Source organism: Anabrus simplex, chromosome 3, assembly GCF_040414725.1.
Source record: "Anabrus simplex isolate iqAnaSimp1 chromosome 3, ASM4041472v1, whole genome shotgun sequence".
Taxonomy (NCBI): domain Eukaryota; kingdom Metazoa; phylum Arthropoda; class Insecta; order Orthoptera; family Tettigoniidae; genus Anabrus; species Anabrus simplex.
The window spans coordinates 75602110-75621342 of record NC_090267.1 but is presented as its reverse complement, the minus strand read 5'-3'; the positions used below and the strand labels follow the sequence as shown (position 1 = coordinate 75621342).

General features: G+C 41.2%; 1 protein-coding gene across 1 annotated transcript in view; it reads right to left on the bottom strand.

Moving 5' to 3' along the window:
• LOC136865982 (carbohydrate sulfotransferase 5) overlaps window positions 1–19233 on the bottom strand; it is a 476390-nt gene that overhangs the window by 69575 nt on the left and 387582 nt on the right. Inside the window, exon 2 of the mRNA XM_067142571.2 lies at window positions 3054–3207. Within this exon, the coding sequence (XP_066998672.2) occupies window positions 3054–3203 (150 nt within the window). The 5' untranslated portion in view covers window positions 3204–3207. The remainder of the gene's footprint in view (window positions 1–3053; window positions 3208–19233) is intronic.

Here is a 19233-nt window from a genome sequence, read left to right as displayed (position 1 = left end):
GGGCATCCGGCCGTAAAACAGGGCCAAATCCACATGTGCGACGCAGTTCGCACCCGCCTCCCCGCAGGTGTGGGAAAAGCGGCAGGAAAAGAATAAGAAGAAGAAGAAGAAGCAGAAGAAGAAGAAGAAGAATTAAACACGAACGTCACTTGAGTCTTTTTCTCCACTTAGCGTACGCGCGTCTCAGACAGGCCGCGTTATGAGCTGTTAAACTACAAAAACCAAACCATACAGTGCTACCACCTATCGGCAGTCCCATTAATTATTTGCAGTGTTGCCAGCTGTCTATATTTCAATTGAACAACCCTATGATACCGATGACAAGCACTAGGGGCCAGCCCTTAAGGACTCCCAGACGGTGTCTTCCCAAAAGAACGTCCCCTTGTGGGTGGGGGCGGTAGAATAACACCCACGGTATCCCCTGCCTGTCGTAAGAGGCGACTAAATGGGGCTCCAGGGGCTCTGTACTTTTGAGTGTGGGTTGGCGACCACGGGGCCCTTAGCTGAGTCCTGACATTGCTTCCACTTACTTGTGCCAGGCTCCTCACTTTCATCTATCCTATCCGACCTCCCTTAGTCAAATCTTGTTCTTTTCCGACCCCGATGGCATTACGTATGGAGGCCTAGGGAGTCTTTCATTTTCATGCCCTTCGTGGCCTTCGTCTTCCTTTGGCCGATACCTTCATTTTCGAAGTGCCGGACCCCTTCCATTTTTCTCTCTGATTAGTGTTATATAGAGGTTTTCCTTGCTATTTGCTTTACCTCGCACGGACACAGATATGTCTTATGGCGACGATAGGATAGGAAAGGCCTAGGAATGCGAAGGAAGTGGCCGTGACCTTAATTAAGGCACAGCCCCAGCATATGCCTGGTGTGAAAACGGGAAACCACGGGAAAACATCTTCAGGGCTGCCGACAGTGGGGTTCGAACCCACTATCTCCCGATTACTGGATACTGGCCGCACTTAAGCGATTCCAGCTATCGAGCTCGGTGTTATATAGAGGGTGGTTACCTAGTTGTACTTCCTCTTAAAAAATAATCACCACCACCACCCAAGAGAACGAATAGGTTCTTTTATTTTCTCCCGACATTTGAAGTAAAACATTGGACTCAAATAATGCTAAGAAAATTACATTTCATTGTAAAACTGTAAATTCTCATCAATATGGAAGACTGCTCGGCAATATAAAACTTAGGTGACTGACTGACTTTCAGCGCACAGTTCACTGGTGAATGTTTTCAGGTTGAAGACTAGCAGTTTTCCCGCTGGCTCCGCCCGCAATGTACAAAGTATGGTGTTACTATCCTCACAGAGGTATTTGCAAAGTTTTGAGTTAATGAAATAAAGCACATGATCTGCTGTGGTAATAGAATGTAATATTATGTCAACAAAACACTTGAAAATACATCACACAAAGAAAGTGAATTAAACGTTTCTTGGAACAACACTACGCGCCGAACTGTTAAAAAGTCCTTCAAATATCTTCGTCAAATGTACAAATGTACTCATAACTTTTCTCGGAATCTGCCCATTTAAGTAGTTATTACCTCAAAACAAAGAGCTTGAAATGAAGTGGCGTATGGCTTTTAGTGCCGGAAGTGTCCGAGGACAAGTTCGGCTCGCCAGGTGCAGGTCTTTTGATTTGACACCCGTAGGCGACCTGCGAGTCGTGACGAGGATGAAATGATGATGAAGACGGCACATACACCCAGCCCTCATGTCAGGGAAATTAACCAATTATGGTTAAAATTTCCGACCCTGCCAGGAATCGAACCCGGGACATCCGCGACCAAAGGCTAACACGCTAACCATTTAGCCATGGAGCCGGACACTGCGTATCTCAATTAGAACGAAAGATATGATTGCTTCAATGAGAAAGAATGTTGAAGAAATGAGACGTCAAATGGAATGTGCACTCATAACTTTCCTCAGAATCAACCATTTTGAATAGTTAAGAGCTGAAATGAAAGAGCTTCATCCACCGAGTGTTCTTAGGCGAAAACGAACTCCGTACCTCAATTAGGACCAAGGATATGGTTGCTTCAAGGAGACAAAAATTGAAAAAATTAAATAATTTGAGGAAGACGGGAGTTAAGTGATTTAGAGTACCTCGTGAGAAATACGTGCATGGATACCTTTCAGTTACAAGATAATGAAGGAAATCGACCGGATAGAATGGCCGGACTGACTGACTTTAGTTTTCATACATTTTTTTAATATATAGAGGGGGCACGGACTCTCGAGCTTTCGTCCGTGGATACAGTTTAGGTGAGGGGGTTTAGATGCAAGGGGGAAGCGGGCTGGTGGACGGTTTCGGGGAGAGAAAGGGTGCGGGAAGAGACTTTCACGTGGGCAGTCCGTAGCAGTGTAGCAGTAAAGGTGTCCTCACAAACCTCTATACGAGCATACGCCAGCCTAATCTCCATGGTCGCATACAATAAAATTAAATAATAATATACCGCCTTGTTTGCCCTATTATTTATATTTTAGAAAGAAAAATAATAAATAGGCTAATTATATTGAAATGTAACATTTGAGACCAGGAAATTTGATTCAAATTGGGCCTCTGACTTGCATCCCGCATTTTGTGAGGGATAGCAGCAGTGAATTAGTTTGTTTCGCGCGGAAGACTCGAATGAGTGCGGTGGTACTGGTCAGTTGCAAAGAAAGCGCTGAGGGAAAAAGTACTGCAGCCCCCCCCCCCTCCGACCTAAGAGTCCACCTGTCGCCACTGATGGCAAGTAACGAAAATAATGATCTACCTTATAGACCGTTAAACAGCAAGAGTAGACAATTCTATCTCGTGTGGGGGTGTAAGAAAGTAAACTCCTGACGCTTCAAACCTGAGACAAGCTTCGTTCTACCGCTGAAAATTGTAAATCGTCCTCTGCTTTAACCTCTATAAAACTGAAGAACGAGTCAAACAGAATTAAGAAAAATAGCAGATGGTATAATACTGTGATGGAGTAAATTGACAAGAGGAACTGTAAATGCGTTATCTACAGAAGTTGTTAATAACTGAAATTCTTGGTAAACTAGAAATTTACTTACCGAGGAGTTCGTCTGGATGGTACGACCCAGTTCCAGATATGGTCCTCGCTCGAGTGTGGATGTACCCGCCAGCCGATGGCTCGCCAACAGCATCAGCAGACAGGCACAGCACACGATCAGCGCGCCGCACGCACTCATGCGGCGCGTCATCCTCCTGAAACAGATATATAAATATTTACTACAGTTTTATTCACTGTCCACCGAACTTTACAATTGTTAGATAACGTAATGCGTTACCATTTATACAATAATAAACACATATACAAATCTACATCTTATCTTTTCACATATATAAAAAATTCATATATAAAAATTCAGCCTGCATATTGTAACCTATACTGGCATCGTAGTCCAAATTCTCATCAAGTTCCACATTGGACCGACAAAAATATATGTATAACCATCGCAATGTACTTTCTCTCAATTTGCTTCATGTTGTAATACTAATTTAATATGTTGTTGTTCGTGCTATACTTCCTCTTAAATGCTACTAATTAACTATACGAAATCGGGGACGAATATACAGATCAAGCGCGGTGGTTGCATGTCAATGTTTAGTCAGCATCTCAGGGTAAAACATCCATATATATCTGATAATACTATCTACCTTCGTAAGTTCCGTTGAAGAGGGTGAATTTGTTCAATAATTTACTCATTTTCCCCGAAATCCTATCGTAAAATCAATATGAGCCTCTAAATATATCATAACTCCGAAATACCAGTCTATATATTATCTTATAACTAATCTTCCTATCTCTACCTTCGAACATAAACGCTTAAATAATCTTAAAACTAATTTATTAGCATGCTGATACTACAAATAATAAAATAATATCAATCTCTGGTAATAGAGGAAAATAAACTCAAATGTAACACATTATCATTCTTGACAAATCAAATTCTTGAATTAATACAATTAAAATTGGGTAGGTCTCATTAATTCATTTAGGCATTAATTATTATTTTGTTGTGTGACCACATTTCATGATTTTATTTCATCATGGGGGTAAATAAGGTTTATTCTTTATTAAAGGAGGGAGTGGTCTTTCTTTCCTTTAGGTCTATTTGCAGTCTTCTTTGGGATTGGTTTGGAAATACGTATTGACTCGTCTGTGGCATGAGATAAGTAACTCCTTTCCAAATATGGCTTAAAATGCCATCTTGAGTAATTAAAAGAAATTAATCCTAACCATATTAATATAAATTCCAACATCCTTATATTTTAAAAAATATGTGCCAAAATAAAATAAAATAAAATATCTTCATTTACGAGTGCCATATCCATGTTCATCAATCGTCATAACCTGCTAGAGTCATACAGATCAATTAAATACTATGTGCATTTTCAATTAAAATGAAACCTTTTACTGCCTACCGATGTGCCATGTTTAGGTTAAAACGTGCTCCAATATTATATATTCACTATGTGAGACAAATATATTGCTAGGCGACTATATCTCTTTCCCATATGTACTTCAAAACACATGTAAATTACGATCAACCTATCTCAATATTTGATTTAAGTTCAACCAATCGACCATCTAACCTCTATGCTATACTTAATATTCACGTATCTAGGCCTTAATTCCATTGCTTGCCTCATTTTCAATCATAACATAACCGTAGCTAAGCCATAAATTCGCGCTTATTTCATTCAATCATTCTTTACACAATAACTATTCAACATGTCAAAACACCAACAACATATTATTATTCACGCATCTAATTACTGCGATTCCTCCGCATACAATCAATATCTTTACCCAACTTCACAATAATGACTACTACGTCGCAGTAAAACACTTCTTTTACCTCAGTATTCATTTATAACAGTGCAAGCTGCTACTTTATTCCAGTTCTTCGCAAATATGAACGATATTGGCCTTGTTAGTCGATCTGGTCGTTGGGTAACCTAGGCTTCTTACTATACACTTCACTTTATTACCTTAGCCTCGCCTAGTTTGATATATGACGTACTCTTAAGCATATAGGTTCAAAAACATCATTATTCACTTCCCGATACTGCTCACATTAACCTAAGATCAACTTATGAGCACGGCAGTATATTACTATACATACACTGACTGACAGAGCAAATGCAACACCAAGAAGGAGTGGTCAGAACTTTATGCCAATTGCAGGGTAGACTGACGTCACTGAGGTATGCTCATGATGTGAAATGCGCCGCTGTGCTGCGCACGTAGCGAACGATAAATGGGACACGGCGTTGGCGAATGGCCCACTTCGTACCGTGATTTCTCAGCCGACAGTCATTGTAGAACGTGTTGTCGTGTGCCGCAGGACACGTGTATAGCTAAGAATGCCAGGCCGCCGTCAACGGAGGCATTTCCAGCAGATAGACGACTTTACGAGGGGTATGGTGATCGGGCTGAGAAGGGCAGGTTGGTTACTTCGTCAAATCGCAGCCGATACCCATAGGGATGTGTCCACGGTGCAGCGCCTGTGGCGAAGATGGTTGGCGCAGGGACATGTGGCACGTGCGAGGGGTCCAGGCGCAGCCCGAGTGACGTCAGCACGCGAGGATCGGCGCATCCGCCGCCAAGCGGTGGCAGCCCCGCACGCCACGTCAACCGCCATTCTTCAGCATGTGCAAGACACCCTGGCTGTTCCAATATCGACCAGAACAATTTCCCGTCGATTGGTTGAAGGAGGCCTGCACTCCCGGCGTCCGCTCAGAAGACTACCATTGACTCCACAGCATAGACGTGCACGCCTGGCATGGTGCCGGGCTAGAGCGACTTGGATGAGGGAATGGCGGAACCTCGTGTTCTCCGATGAGTCACGCTTCTGTTCTGTCAGTGATAGTCACCGCAGACGAGTGTGGCGTCGGCGTGGAGAAAGGTCAAATCCGGCAGTAACTGTGGAGCGCCCTACCGCTAGACAACGCGGCATCATGGTTTGGGGCGCTATTGCGTATGATTCCACGTCACCTCTAGTGCGTATTCAAGGCACGTTAAATGCCCACCGCTACGTGCAGCATGTGCTGCGGCCGGTGGCACTCCCGTACCTTCAGGGGCTGCCCAATGCTCTGTTTCAGCAGGATAATGCCCGCCCACACACTGCTCGCATCTCCCAACAGGCTCTACGAGGTGTACAGATGCTTCCGTGGCCAGCGTACTCTCCGGATCTCTCACCAATCGAACACGTGTGGGATCTCATTGGATGCCGTTTGCAAACTCTGCCCCAGCCTCGTACGGACGACCAACTGTGGCAAATGGTTGACAGAGAATGGAGAACCATCCCTCAGGACACCATCCGCACTCTTATTGACTCTGTACCTGGACGTGTTTCTGCGTGCATCGCCGCTCGCGGTGGTCCTACATCCTACTGAGTCGATGCCGTGCGCATTGTGTAACCTGCATATCGGTTTGAAATAAACATCAATTATTCATCCGTGCCGTCTCTGCTTTTTCCCCAACTTTCATCCCTTTCGAACTACTCCTCCTTGGTATTGCATTGTCACTGTCAGTCAGTGTACGTAACACTTATCTGTGGTTATTTTCTCCGGCATATGCCTTAGAATTCACATATTGGCACAAACAAGTTATATTTTGGCACTTCAGCACTTCTACAATTATACTACACTAAATGAAGGAATTTGATAATTAAATCTCTTGAAAATGTTACTTATCTCAAGCCATTTTTATGTCCGATTTTGGTTTCTTCTTCCTCCTCATGGCATCTCAGAACATCTAGCCTCGTGCTGGATTACGCCATACTGGATCTCTCTAAGTCGCCGGGCCTGAGCTTACGATGATCGGCAATATATTTCACCAAGAAAGAACCAATTTACAAAGATATAATTAACTCTGAGCATTATCCTTAAGGAATAAGAAGCATGAATAGAATTAGTCAATGTACTTGGAAGAGCTTTGTATACGAAAAACTAAGATGTATTCTGTGAAATTAACAATGTCTTTTCGTTACATGGAATTTGGACTCGAAATGGAGCTAGCGTAAATCGATGGAGGAAGGCTAACCAGATCATCGGGGTACGATGCGCATTGGTATCACCCAAATATCACTGTAAAATTTGTCACAAATGGAACATAATAATTGCTTTTACACATATCAAGTGAAAAATCCCTGGCAAATTAAGAAATACCGTCTTTATTTGAGAAATATGAAAACATACTTAAGGCTTGTACACAGGACTGGTTTATGACGTACTGCGCTGCTGGTGCCGTCTTTTGTTACTTTCTTCAGGTCCAGGGCTAGCACCGTGGAATGGGAGTGCTATGTCTGTGGATTCTCATTGTCTTTGTCCATATGACTAGAGCGGCCAATTCAAACAGCAAAATGGAGGTCAACAGAAAAATAGCATGATCCCTGGACCAATAAATATTTTTATTTCTGTTCGAACGAAAGTAGCTCGATCCCTGGACCAATAAATCACTAGTCCACTGAATTTTTCTTATGTACACTGACTGACAGTGACAATGCAACACCAAGGAGGAGTGGTTCGAAAGGGATGAAAGTTGGGGAAAAAACAGAGACGGCACGGATGAATAATTGATGTTTATTTCAAACCGATATGCAGGTTACACAATGCGCACGGCATCGACTCAGTAGGATGTAGGACCACCGCGAGCGGCGATGCACGCAGAAACACGTCCAGGTACAGAGTCAATAAGAGTGCGGATGGTGTCCTGAGGGATGGTTCTCCATTCTCTGTCAACCATTTGCCACAGTTGGTCGTCCGTACGAGGCTGGGGCAGAGTTTGCAAACGGCGTCCAATGAGATCCCACACGTGTTCGATTGGTGAGAGATCCGGAGCGTACGCTGGCCACGGAAGCATCTGTACACCTCGTAGAGCCTGTTGGGAGATGCGAGCAGTGTGTGGGCGGGCATTATCCTGCTGAAACAGAGCATTGGGCAGCCCCTGAAGGTACGGGAGTGCCACCGGCCGCAGCACATGCTGCACGTAGCGGTGGGCATTTAACGTGCCTTGAATACGCACTAGAGGTGACGTGGAATCATACGCAATAGCGCCCCAAACCATGATGCCGCGTTGTCTAGCGGTAGGGCGCTCCACAGTTACTGCCGGATTTGACCTTTCTCCACGCCGACGCCACACTCGTCTGCGGTGACTATCACTGACAGAACAGAAGCGTGACTCATCGGAGAACACGACGTTCCGCCATTCCCTCATCCAAGTCGCTCTAGCCCGGCACCATGCCAGGCGTGCACGTCTATGCTGTGGAGTCAATGGTAGTCTTCTGAGCGGACGCCGGGAGTGCAGGCCTCCTTCAACCAATCGACGGGAAATTGTTCTGGTCGATATTGGAACAGCCAGGGTGTCTTGCACATGCTGAAGAATGGCGGTTGACGTGGCGTGCGGGGCTGCCACCGCTTGGCGGCGGATGCGCCGATCCTCGCGTGCTGACGTCACTCGGGCTGCGCCTGGACCCCTCGCACGTGCCACATGTCCCTGCGCCAACCATCTTCGCCACAGGCGCTGCACCGTGGACACATCCCTATGGGTATCGGCTGCGATTTGACGAAGTGACCAACCTGCCCTTCTCAGCCCGATCACCATACCCCTCGTAAAGTCGTCTATCTGCTGGAAATGCCTCCGTTGACGGCGGCCTGGCATTCTTAGCTATACACGTGTCCTGTGGCACACGACAACACGTTCTACAATGACTGTCGGCTGAGAAATCACGGTACGAAGTGAGCCATTCTCCAACGCCGTGTCCCATTTATCGTTCGCTACGTGCGCAGCACAGCGGCGCATTTCACATCATGAGCATACCTCAGTGACGTCAGTCTACCCTGCAATTGGCATAAAGTTCTGACCACTCCTTCTTGGTGTTGCATTTGCTCTGTCAGTCAGTGTACATTGGCCATACCATTTTGTCGCCTATTAAATATTGCATATCGCGATACAGTTCATGAAATGATGATGTTTGACAAGTGAAGCAATGAAACGAAAGCAAAGAACTTCAGCGAACACAGATATCACACACGAAATCGTTGAAAGTGTAAGACAAAAGACATACGTGTGTCACTGTGAGCGCAACACCAAATGTACTTGTAAAGTGGTAAAGTACGTATACACATTATTCTCCAAAAATCAAATATTTCTTAATTTGCCAGGGATTTTTCACTTGATATGTGTAAAAGCAATTATTATGTTCCGTTTGTGACAAATTTTATAGTGATATTTGGGTGATACCAATGCGCGCTATACCCTGCCTGAACAATGTTGTTTGAATCTTGTAGATGGATTATTCGTATTATTTGAGAAAATCTGGCCGCTTATTAAGTTACTATTGGCCTTATTTATGAATGCCGTAATCCTACACCTCTTCTTCAGCACAGTACTTGGAGTGTATTATACGTGCTTCCCTGCCGTTTTTAGAAGAGTTAGAGAAACTTCAGAGTATCGAGGGCCTTCATCTAGGAACAAAACTTACCAAGAGGCACATTGACTGGGAGAAGGAACCCATGAAAGTAAAGCTCGCCTCACAAACATTCAGTGAAAGTGTTGCAAGTGCAATGACATATTGTGACAGAGACTTAAATCTTCCTCAGTTTCAAGGGTGTGAGGAGACTGTAAAATTTGTTAGGCTCATGAACAACATATTTGATATCTTGAACAGCCGTAATCTTTGTTCAAAGGGATGGCAGTAACCATTGAAAGCAGAGAATATCCACAGTATGAGGGCTTTATAATATAATTATTGCATTTGCTATATAAACGTGTTAGAGTGTGTAGGCCTATATGAGGATTTCTATGCTTCCTGTGACTGAATATTTATATAGACTCAAGTTGCTTATGTAAGAGGATGCTGGTGTGGTATGCTAGTTTCACTGATTTATATTAGTGTTCTACTTTTAGGCATATTCCCTCTAATCATTCTGTCTATGAGTCAGGTTGATATTTATAGAAATTCATTCTTAAATTACTTTTATATTGGCATGTCTTGTTTCTGTACTTTGGGAACAACATTACTGAATGCTGCAGGATGTTTTCTTTTCTTCAGATGTGACCTCCTATTTTTAGGCCTAGGACTTCAAATGTGGCATGTACATTAGTTTATGTTGGGCTTTAAACTAAGCTTAATTTAGTAGGTGGCAGTGGAGTGAAATTTTACCTGTGTAGCATTTTATGTATCCCTTTATTATTATTATTATTATTATTATTATTATTATTATTATTATTATTATTATTATTATTATTATTATTATTTTGTTGAAGTAGAATACTATAACAGATCCCTGCTTCATGGGCATGAATAGGTACAACCAGTGCCAATTGATATGCAGTTGACCCTACTGTACTGTGAATTTTTATAACTTATGATAAGTGAATATTTCTTGTCATGGTGCCTGTTTATCCTTTACCCTGGAGAGTTCATTTTTGTTGTCATCTGTTGGTGGTGTATGGTTCACTGAAGTATGATACTTGTGTTCTTTTCTCTCCATAATGGTCCTGTAGGCTATGTGTCACTCTTTGCATCTTGTGTTGTTGGGCATTGGTTTGAAGTAGGCCTATTTGAGTCAAAAGTACGCCAAGCACGGTAAATACAGTATTTTAAAGTTGTTTGTGGAAGTTATGAAGTGTTTATTGTAGATGTCAGTCGCATTAATATTTAAAATTAGGCTACAATTCCTTACGGACAACTTTCAGAGGTTACCTTTCAGCTATTAATCCCAATATGATGCGGTAATTGGAAAAAATACTTGTCTCTTACATTATAATAAATAATTAACATTAAGCAATTTGTGTTACTCACGGTGATGTAACACTTGCAAAAAATACGATCATAATGAGTGTGTATCATATCGTAGGTCTCTTTTGGTTTTAAACATTTTCGTCGTAATTACGCATTTATGACCACGGTTTTTATTGTAAATCACGCTTAACCACATCAGCTAAGCAGGGTACATCTCATATTCCGATTTCGCCGCCTTTTCGAATGTCACTGTTTGACAATTTCCTCATATCCTCTCGGACTCTGCTTCGAACTACCCCCCAGTCAGCTGATCGAGATGTTGGCTTCAAGCCGCAACATGGACGAGGTGGCGCCAAGCGCACTCTATAGTATTAATGCTCTAAGCACTACACAAACAGTTTCCCAGGATCTATGTGACAACTTTAGAATGATAATTGAGAGAAACTTACATTTTGTGCAATTTTACTGTTTGAATGCATGAGTGAAATATATTTATGTATTTTTGAGCTCTGTGAAAATAATGAGATTTTTCTTTTCTAAGCGCTAAACTCTTATCTATTTGCCACAAGACACCATATTCTAAAATTCTATCGACAATGGCAATCTGTTGTGAATACAGTTTGATTTATATTGAATAACATGTGATAAATAAAGGAGCTTACCTAAGGAATACAGCTAATTTGTCTTCAGGTTCAATCGGTCTTTGTGCATTACAACCTTCAGATTGAATAGAATTTCGTAAAATACGCAGAACTTCGTTGAACTGGATTCTGTTTAAACGAAAGTAGTTACTGAACTGTTTATCTGAAATTTCTGACGTCAAGGCGAATTCACCATGAGTTCTCTTCTTCATATACTCGCTTTTCCAAGTTGACTTTTCACGTTTCGAAGCGATATACATTAGCATAATGGTATCGATTTCTTCATCAGAATCTGATTCGGAACTTAGATCACTGTAGCTAGCTGGCTAAAGCTCCTTCCTTCTGAGAACTGGCGCGAGACTGCGTGGCAAAGTGCGCTCACATGCACTTCGCAGTTTCGTCAGAGCTACGCTGTCCTGACCTGATCTGGCCTGCTCTGCGGCCACCTGCTTCTCAATGTGTGCCCGGCGTCAAGTCAGGGTGTTTCCGACCACCTGTATAAATCCTTCTTTTCTTTTTTTTTTCCTTCTTGCAAGTTGCTTTACGTCGCACCGACACAGATAGGTCTTATGGCGACGATGGGACAGGGAAGGACTAGGACTGGGAAGGAAGCGGCCGTGGCCTTAATTAAGGTACAGCCCCAGCATTTGCGTGGTCTGAAAATGGGAAACCACGGAAAATCATCTTCAGGGCTGCCGACATTGGGGTTCAAACCCACTATCTCCCGAATACTGGATACTGGCCGCACTTAAGCGATAGCTATCGAGCTCGGTACTTAAAAGTTTATCGCATTTTAATTTCTCTTCAGAACTCATCATATAGAAATTGAAAGTGAAAAAATTCTTGATATATTTTTAAGGAGGCGTTAAGATTTCGTACCATTGATTCTCTAATTTCCCCCCGAGTAATAACAGATAAGCCATCTACATAAGGTACAAGTACTTTATAACACCTTGCGGAATACCACAATTCGTGATTTCATAAATGTCATAATTTACTTTGACACCTGGTTTACGATGTTGTAGAAAAGAAGTTAATAGGCGAAAAGCGACATCACGAACACCACAGTGTCTTAGTTTCTACAGTGTTCATCCTCCTGAAGGAGGCACACACTATTTGAAGGTGCCCAGATACATTAACCTGAAGTCGGTAGTTCATTGGCGTGTAAAGTAACTCCTCCATGACTATTTCCGCCATAACAGCGCCTACGAAAACCGCAAAGGTAATTAGTGGGGTGTAAACCAATTATTATTATTATTATTATTATTATTATTATTATTATTATTATTATTATTATTATTATTATTATTGTTCCGAGGTATCTGTGGAACAGCAGAGGTGAAAGAAGGTGCGGGCTGGAATAGGTCACAACTACAGAATTAAAGTTAATTTAAAACTTTAACAAAGTTTATATTTTCTTTTCAAAATCAACAAATAAAAGATAACAACAGTCAACAATTTCCACTAGGTGAAATAACAACGAAAGGCAGGTACAAAATAATTTTTCCCGTTCAGGGTTTTTTTTTAAACCAGGTTTTGGGCTTCGAGCCCCACACTCACAATCTTTGAGCGATTAGCTCAACTTTACCAAGTTACCAAATGAACAAAGGGGCAGAAAACCCCATCGTGCCAAGGAGCACTAGCTCCTAATCACAATGTTAAGGAAAAGAGCATACTAGCTCTTAATTTACAAGCCTCTCAAAGGCCACAACAAACTTCACTTCTATCTGCCCTCAAGGCACACACGGAAACAGGGGTAATTCATACCCAACCTACGGGGCCTTCGCATGAAGAAAACAAAACATCAGGTTAAGTTACTGGCCCAAAACCAAAGGGGATGGAGGCGTAATTTGCACTCCTACACAAAGTTTTTGTCTTAAAACCTATGTGGCGTTAGGCCGATAATACAGGGGCTAATCCCAAGCTAGGGAGGTGACCCGTATGAGAAAACTTTACTACATTAAAGGAGAGAAGAACGGTTATGAAAACGTAATCACCTCCATTTCAAAATGAAGAGGAGTTCGAGAGGGTGAAGCACTATCTATCCCCGCTTTACAGTGAAAGATATTTGTAGATTTTACATAGACAGAAAAGGAATTTACCCTTTTTTAAAGATGGGTTACATATTAAAGGATTCGAACCTTCTCCGAGAGTTAAACTGCTGAGCTAGCAAGAAATAAAGATGTTAACAGGCCATTACCTTGTTGGAGATCTGTTACCCGAAGAAAGAGGCGCTTCCCGCCCCCTGCTACATATCCACACACTACGAAAGATGTTACTGAAGTGGCACCGAGATAAGAAAATCAGCAGATTTTATACCCTCGTGGAAAATTCGAGACCTCTCAGGAATGAGTAGACCCCCCCCCCCCCTCAATTTTATTGGATAGCTAAAAGTTACACATCAACATCGAAAAAGAAAGACACCATTGGTCAGAAATTAATTACAAAAATTAGTGATTGGTTAAATTCAAAACAGGCGGAAGGAAAGGATAACTGTTGCCAACCCACAAACAACAGAACAAAATATAGTTAAAACAAAACTTTGGAATACAATATTTCTTCAGGAGAGTACATTCCTTTACACCAGAGTGCGTTATCATAGTTTTTGGTAGAGACATCTGTTAGAGAATGTCCAAACTTCTTGATACGGAGCAAACAAACACAAATCGAAATAGACACAGTTCAGAACACTTCAAAATTACCAAATTTACAGTAGTGACATCTTCCGAGAAACCGTTGGGTTAATACCGTTTGTTAAAGTTCAGGCTTTCTCCTGTAGAGGAGTTTCAACTGGCGCAATATTTGAACTAGCGGCGTGGAGGTGTACCGCCCGGTACAATTATTATTATTATTATTATTATTATTATTATTATTATTATTATTATTATTATTATTATTATATGCGAATAAGCCCATTAAGACTACGCAAAGTACTTAGGGGCGTGCATTTGCCCTCCTCTATGCCCATATTTCTTTCATTCTTTTACTGGGGGCTTCCTTTCTGTCTTCATAGCGGGCCGTTCCAGTCTTCTTCTTAGGTCTTTTCTCTTGGTCAACTTGCCATCGTGAATTTAGGATCTGAAGATTACCCTGCTTTGGACATCTGCTGGTGTAATTCCTACCTGTTTCAAATCGGTTTTAATTTCGCCAATCCATTTCGTTGTGCCTGTTTTAGCTTTACTCCTGTTTTCATAGATTTCGAATATTTGTTTGCTAAGTCTGTCTGGATGCATTCTTTTAATATGTCCATAGAATGTTAGCCTTCGTTTTTTAATGTCACTGTGAATATTTGTGTATTATTTGATTTCCTGTTTGCCTCAAAGTTGGTATTGTCCGTTGGTGAGTTTTGCGCCTAGAATATTTCTTATGATTTTGCGCTCCTTTTTCTCAATATTTTCAATGTCTGCTTTCCTGTTCAAAATTAGCGTCTCGGATCCATAAAGACATTCTGTTTTAATTACTATATTGTAAAGTCTTAGTTGTGTGTGCTTGGAGATACATTTTTTGTTATAGATATTTTGGGTTAGTCGATATGCGGTTTCAATCTTTTGGCAACTAATTTAATTGACTTATTATTATTATTATTATTATTATTATTATTATTATTATTATTATTATTATTATTATTATTATTATTATTGTTGTACCGGGAGGTACTCCTCAACGCCGCTCGTTTAAATCTTGCGCCTAAAAGAACTCCTCTTCTGGAGGAACAGTGAACTTGAAACTACATCTACTTAAACCGTTACTCAGAAGATGTCACTACAGAAATCTAATGAAATTGTGTTATTTTGAAGTTTCATCTACGTGTTTTGTTTACCATTTATTAAGAAGTTGGGACCTTTGTCAACAGATGTCACTGCTAATAAACTATGATCATGCACCCTGGTGCGAAGTGGAAGAACTTTGATTTGAAGAAGTTTCGTATTCATAAGTTATTTTTTACTAAATTATGTTCATTCATTTTTGGGTTGGCAATATTGATCTTTTCTTTCCGCCAGTTTTGAATTTAGTCAATCATGAATTTCTGTAATTAATTTTCCGCCTATCACAAGCTTCTTCTCAATTCTGAGTGTCACTTTTGATGTTAACCAATAAAACCTTGTGGGTGTCTTGATTATTCATGAAAGTTCTCGAACTTTCCCCGAGGGTTTTATAAACTGCGGATTTTCACGTCTCTTGGCCAATTGATCGCCATCTAACTTAGTGTGTGTGTCAAGCAGGAGGCGGGAGGCGCCTCTTTTCATCAGGCTGCAGTTCTTCAGCAAGGTAATGGCCAATTAACATCTTTATTTCTTGCTAGCTCTGCAGTTTAACCCGAGGTAGAGATCCGAAATTTTAACTATGTAACCTACTTTTCTGAAAATGTAATTTCTGCCGGCTAATGTAAAAACTTCATAAGATCTTTAACTGTAAATCTGGGATAGAGAGTGATGTACCCTCTCGAACTCCCCTTCGTATTGGTTTGAGGTGACTACGTTTTGTAACTTGTTTTCTTCTTTCCCATAAAGTCTTAATTTATACGAGTCACCTCCATAACTTGGGAATAGCCCCTGTTTCATCGGCCTAGTGCCCCTTAGGTTTTAAGAATGCATATTTAGGAGTGCAAGTACTCGCCTCCATTCAATTTGTGTTTCGGGCCATTTTCTTAACCTGTTCTTTTCCGCAACGGCCCAATAGGTTGAGTACTAGATACCCCCGTTTTAAATTTTGTAAGTTGCGTCTTGGTGGCGAGTGATGGTAATTTTCTAATATTGCCTTGAATAAGCTTGGAAAGCTGAGAGCACGCAGCTCTTTTCATGTGTTGTAAAAGTGTAGAAGTAAAGTAAATGTGTAAAAGTTGTAGATGCCATTTTGGGAGCAAGTGTTCCAGGTACTAGGAAATTTCTGCCCTTTTGTAAATTTATGCTCCTCTCTAAAGTTTGAGCTGGAAGCTCAAAAAAATGTAAAACTAGGGGCTTGTAGCCCAAGTGTGTTAAAGGTTTGAAATCTTGGATTTTTCTAAGTCTTGTTTCTAAATTGCTTTGTCATTGTTATATCACTGAAGTTGTTAATTTTGTTGTTTTTCAAAATATAACCTTCAGTTAAGTTTTTAAAATTCTTTCCTTGACATTGTAGTTAGACCCATTCACCCCGGCACCTTCTTTCACCTCTGCGTTCCACGGGTAACCCCGTAACAATTATTATTATTATTATTATTATTATTATTATTATTATTATTATTATTGTTACGGGGATACCCGTGGACCAGGAGAGGTGAAAGAAGGTGCCGGGGTGAATGGGTCTAACTACAAAATCAAAGTGAATCTAAAACTGTAACAAAGGTTATATATTTTTCTTAAAAAAAAAAAAAACAAGTAACAATGTAACAGGTACCAGTAGCAATAAAAAAAGTCTTGGGAAACACAAGATTGGTAGTATAAACCGATCTTGGGCTTCAAGCCCTCACTTCACAATTCCAGAGCTACACGCTCAACTTTACAAAGATCACAACTTTACTTAAGGGCAGAAATCCTTTAATACGTGGAGCCCTTGCTCCAGCAATTACAATATCTGGCCTCCCAGAGGCACTTTTACAACACTATAAAAAGAGCTAACGTCCTCTCAGTTCTCAAGCCTACTCAAGGCAATATCAGAAAATTACAATTACTTGCCATCAAGGCACAACTTACAAAATTTGAAACAGGGGTATCTAGTACCCAACCTATTGGGCCGTAGTAGAAAAGAACAGGTTAAGTAAATGGCCCAAAACACAAATAGAATGGAGGCGTGTATCTGCACTCCAAGATATGAAGTCGGAAAACCTAAGGGGGAATAGGCCGATGAAACAGGGGCTATTCCCAAATTATGGAGGTGACTCGTATAAGAATAATTTAAGACATTACGGAAAGGAAGAAAACCAGTTACAAAACGTAGTCACCTCAAACCAATATGAAGGGGAGTTCGAGAGGGTACGTCACTCTCTATCCCCGAATTACAATTGGAGATTTTATGAAATTTTTACATTAGCCAGCAGAACTTATATTTTAGAGAAGTTGGTTACATAGTTAAGTTTTCGGAACTTTCCTTCAGGTTAAACTGTGGAGCTAGCAAAAAAGTAAGATGTTAGATGGCCAACACCTTGTTGAAGAACTGCTGCCTGATGAAAGAGGCGCCTCCCGCCTCCTGCTTGACACACACACTAAGTTAGATGACGATCAATTGGCCAAGAGACGTGAAAATCCGCAGTTTATAAACCCTCGGGGAAAGTTCGAGCCCTTTCATGAATAATTAAAACACACCCACAGGGTTTTATTGGTTAACATAAAAAGTGACACGCAGAATCGAGAAAGAAGCCTATGATAGGCGGAAAGTTTATTACAGAAATTCATGATTGGCAAAATTCAAAACTGGCGGAAAGAAAAGATCAATATTGCCAACCCAAAAATGACTGAACATAATTTAGTAAAAAAATAACTTATGAATACAAAACTTCTTCATATCAAGGTTCTTCCACTTCGCACCAGGGTGCATGATCATAGTTTATTAGCAGTGACATCTGTTGAAAAAGGTCCCAGCTTCTTAATAAATGGTAAACAAAACACGTAGATGAAACTTCAAAATAACAAAATTTCATTAGATTTCTGTAGTGACATCTTCTGAGTAACGGTTTAAGTAGATGTAGTTTCAAGTTCACTGTTCCTCCAGAAGAGGAGTTCTTTTAGGCGCAAGATTTAAATGCGCGGCGTTGGGGTGTACCTCCCGGTACAATTATTATTATTATTATTATTATTATTATTGGTTAATTTCGCTGGCACGGGGGCTAGGTGTATGTGTCGCCTTCATAATCATTACATCCTCATCACGACGCGCAGGTCGCCTACGGGAGTCAATTCAGAAGATCTGTACCTGACGAGCCGAACTTGTCCTTGGACCCTCCCGGCACTAAAAGCCATACGCCATTTCATTTCATAGCAAGTTTTTAATGTTACTGCCTTTGTAGGACCACGGATAGCTCCATCATGACTTGGATCTTCCTCTTCTTCTGCCAGAACCTCTTCATCCTCTCCCTCCGAAATTTCCAGTATCCTCCTCCCTTGTCTGTCCCTTCCCAGTTGTGCTTTCTATCATGCCCTGTTCCATTCTCTGTCATTTAACTCCGCCATGTTGGTTGCTGTCGACTTATTTCCCTTCCACCGTAATTCCCATCTCAATCCAGTCCTCTCGTTCTCCCATACTCTTATTGTCATACTGTGCATGTCGATCCTGATCACGTGACCAGAAAATCTCTGCCATCTGAGTCTGATTTTTCCCGAGATCGTCATTCTGTTCCGGTAGTTTTCGTTCCTTTCCCATCTTCCACCTCCTACTTTTGGACCAAGTATCTTCCTCGGGATGTTTCTCTTGTTTCTCCAGTTGTTATGTCCCATCTCTTTCTAGTCTTATCGTCTCGTACGCATAAAATACCACGTTACTTACCGTTGCCTTGTAATGTCTACAGCTTCACGTCTGCTGATATATTATTTTTCTTATGAGGCCGTCCTCATTCTCTTCACCCTCCAATTTACCCTATACTACCTCTATTTCTTACAATTATGTGAGTCATTTACTTGCAAACCTTGCTTACACGCATTATGCACGGAACGGAAGAAATTTGACAAAAACGTCTTACAGCTAATCTCCAAGAGATAAATTACTTATTTGGTTCTATAAATCAGGAAAAATTAAGTCTTAATGAAAATTGCTCATTGCGTAGAGCCACACACATCGTGCGACCATAGCGTCCGAGGTTTGTCCCGTACTACTTCCTCTTTCTTTGATCAGATCTCTCTCTCTCTCTCTCCCTTTGACGTATT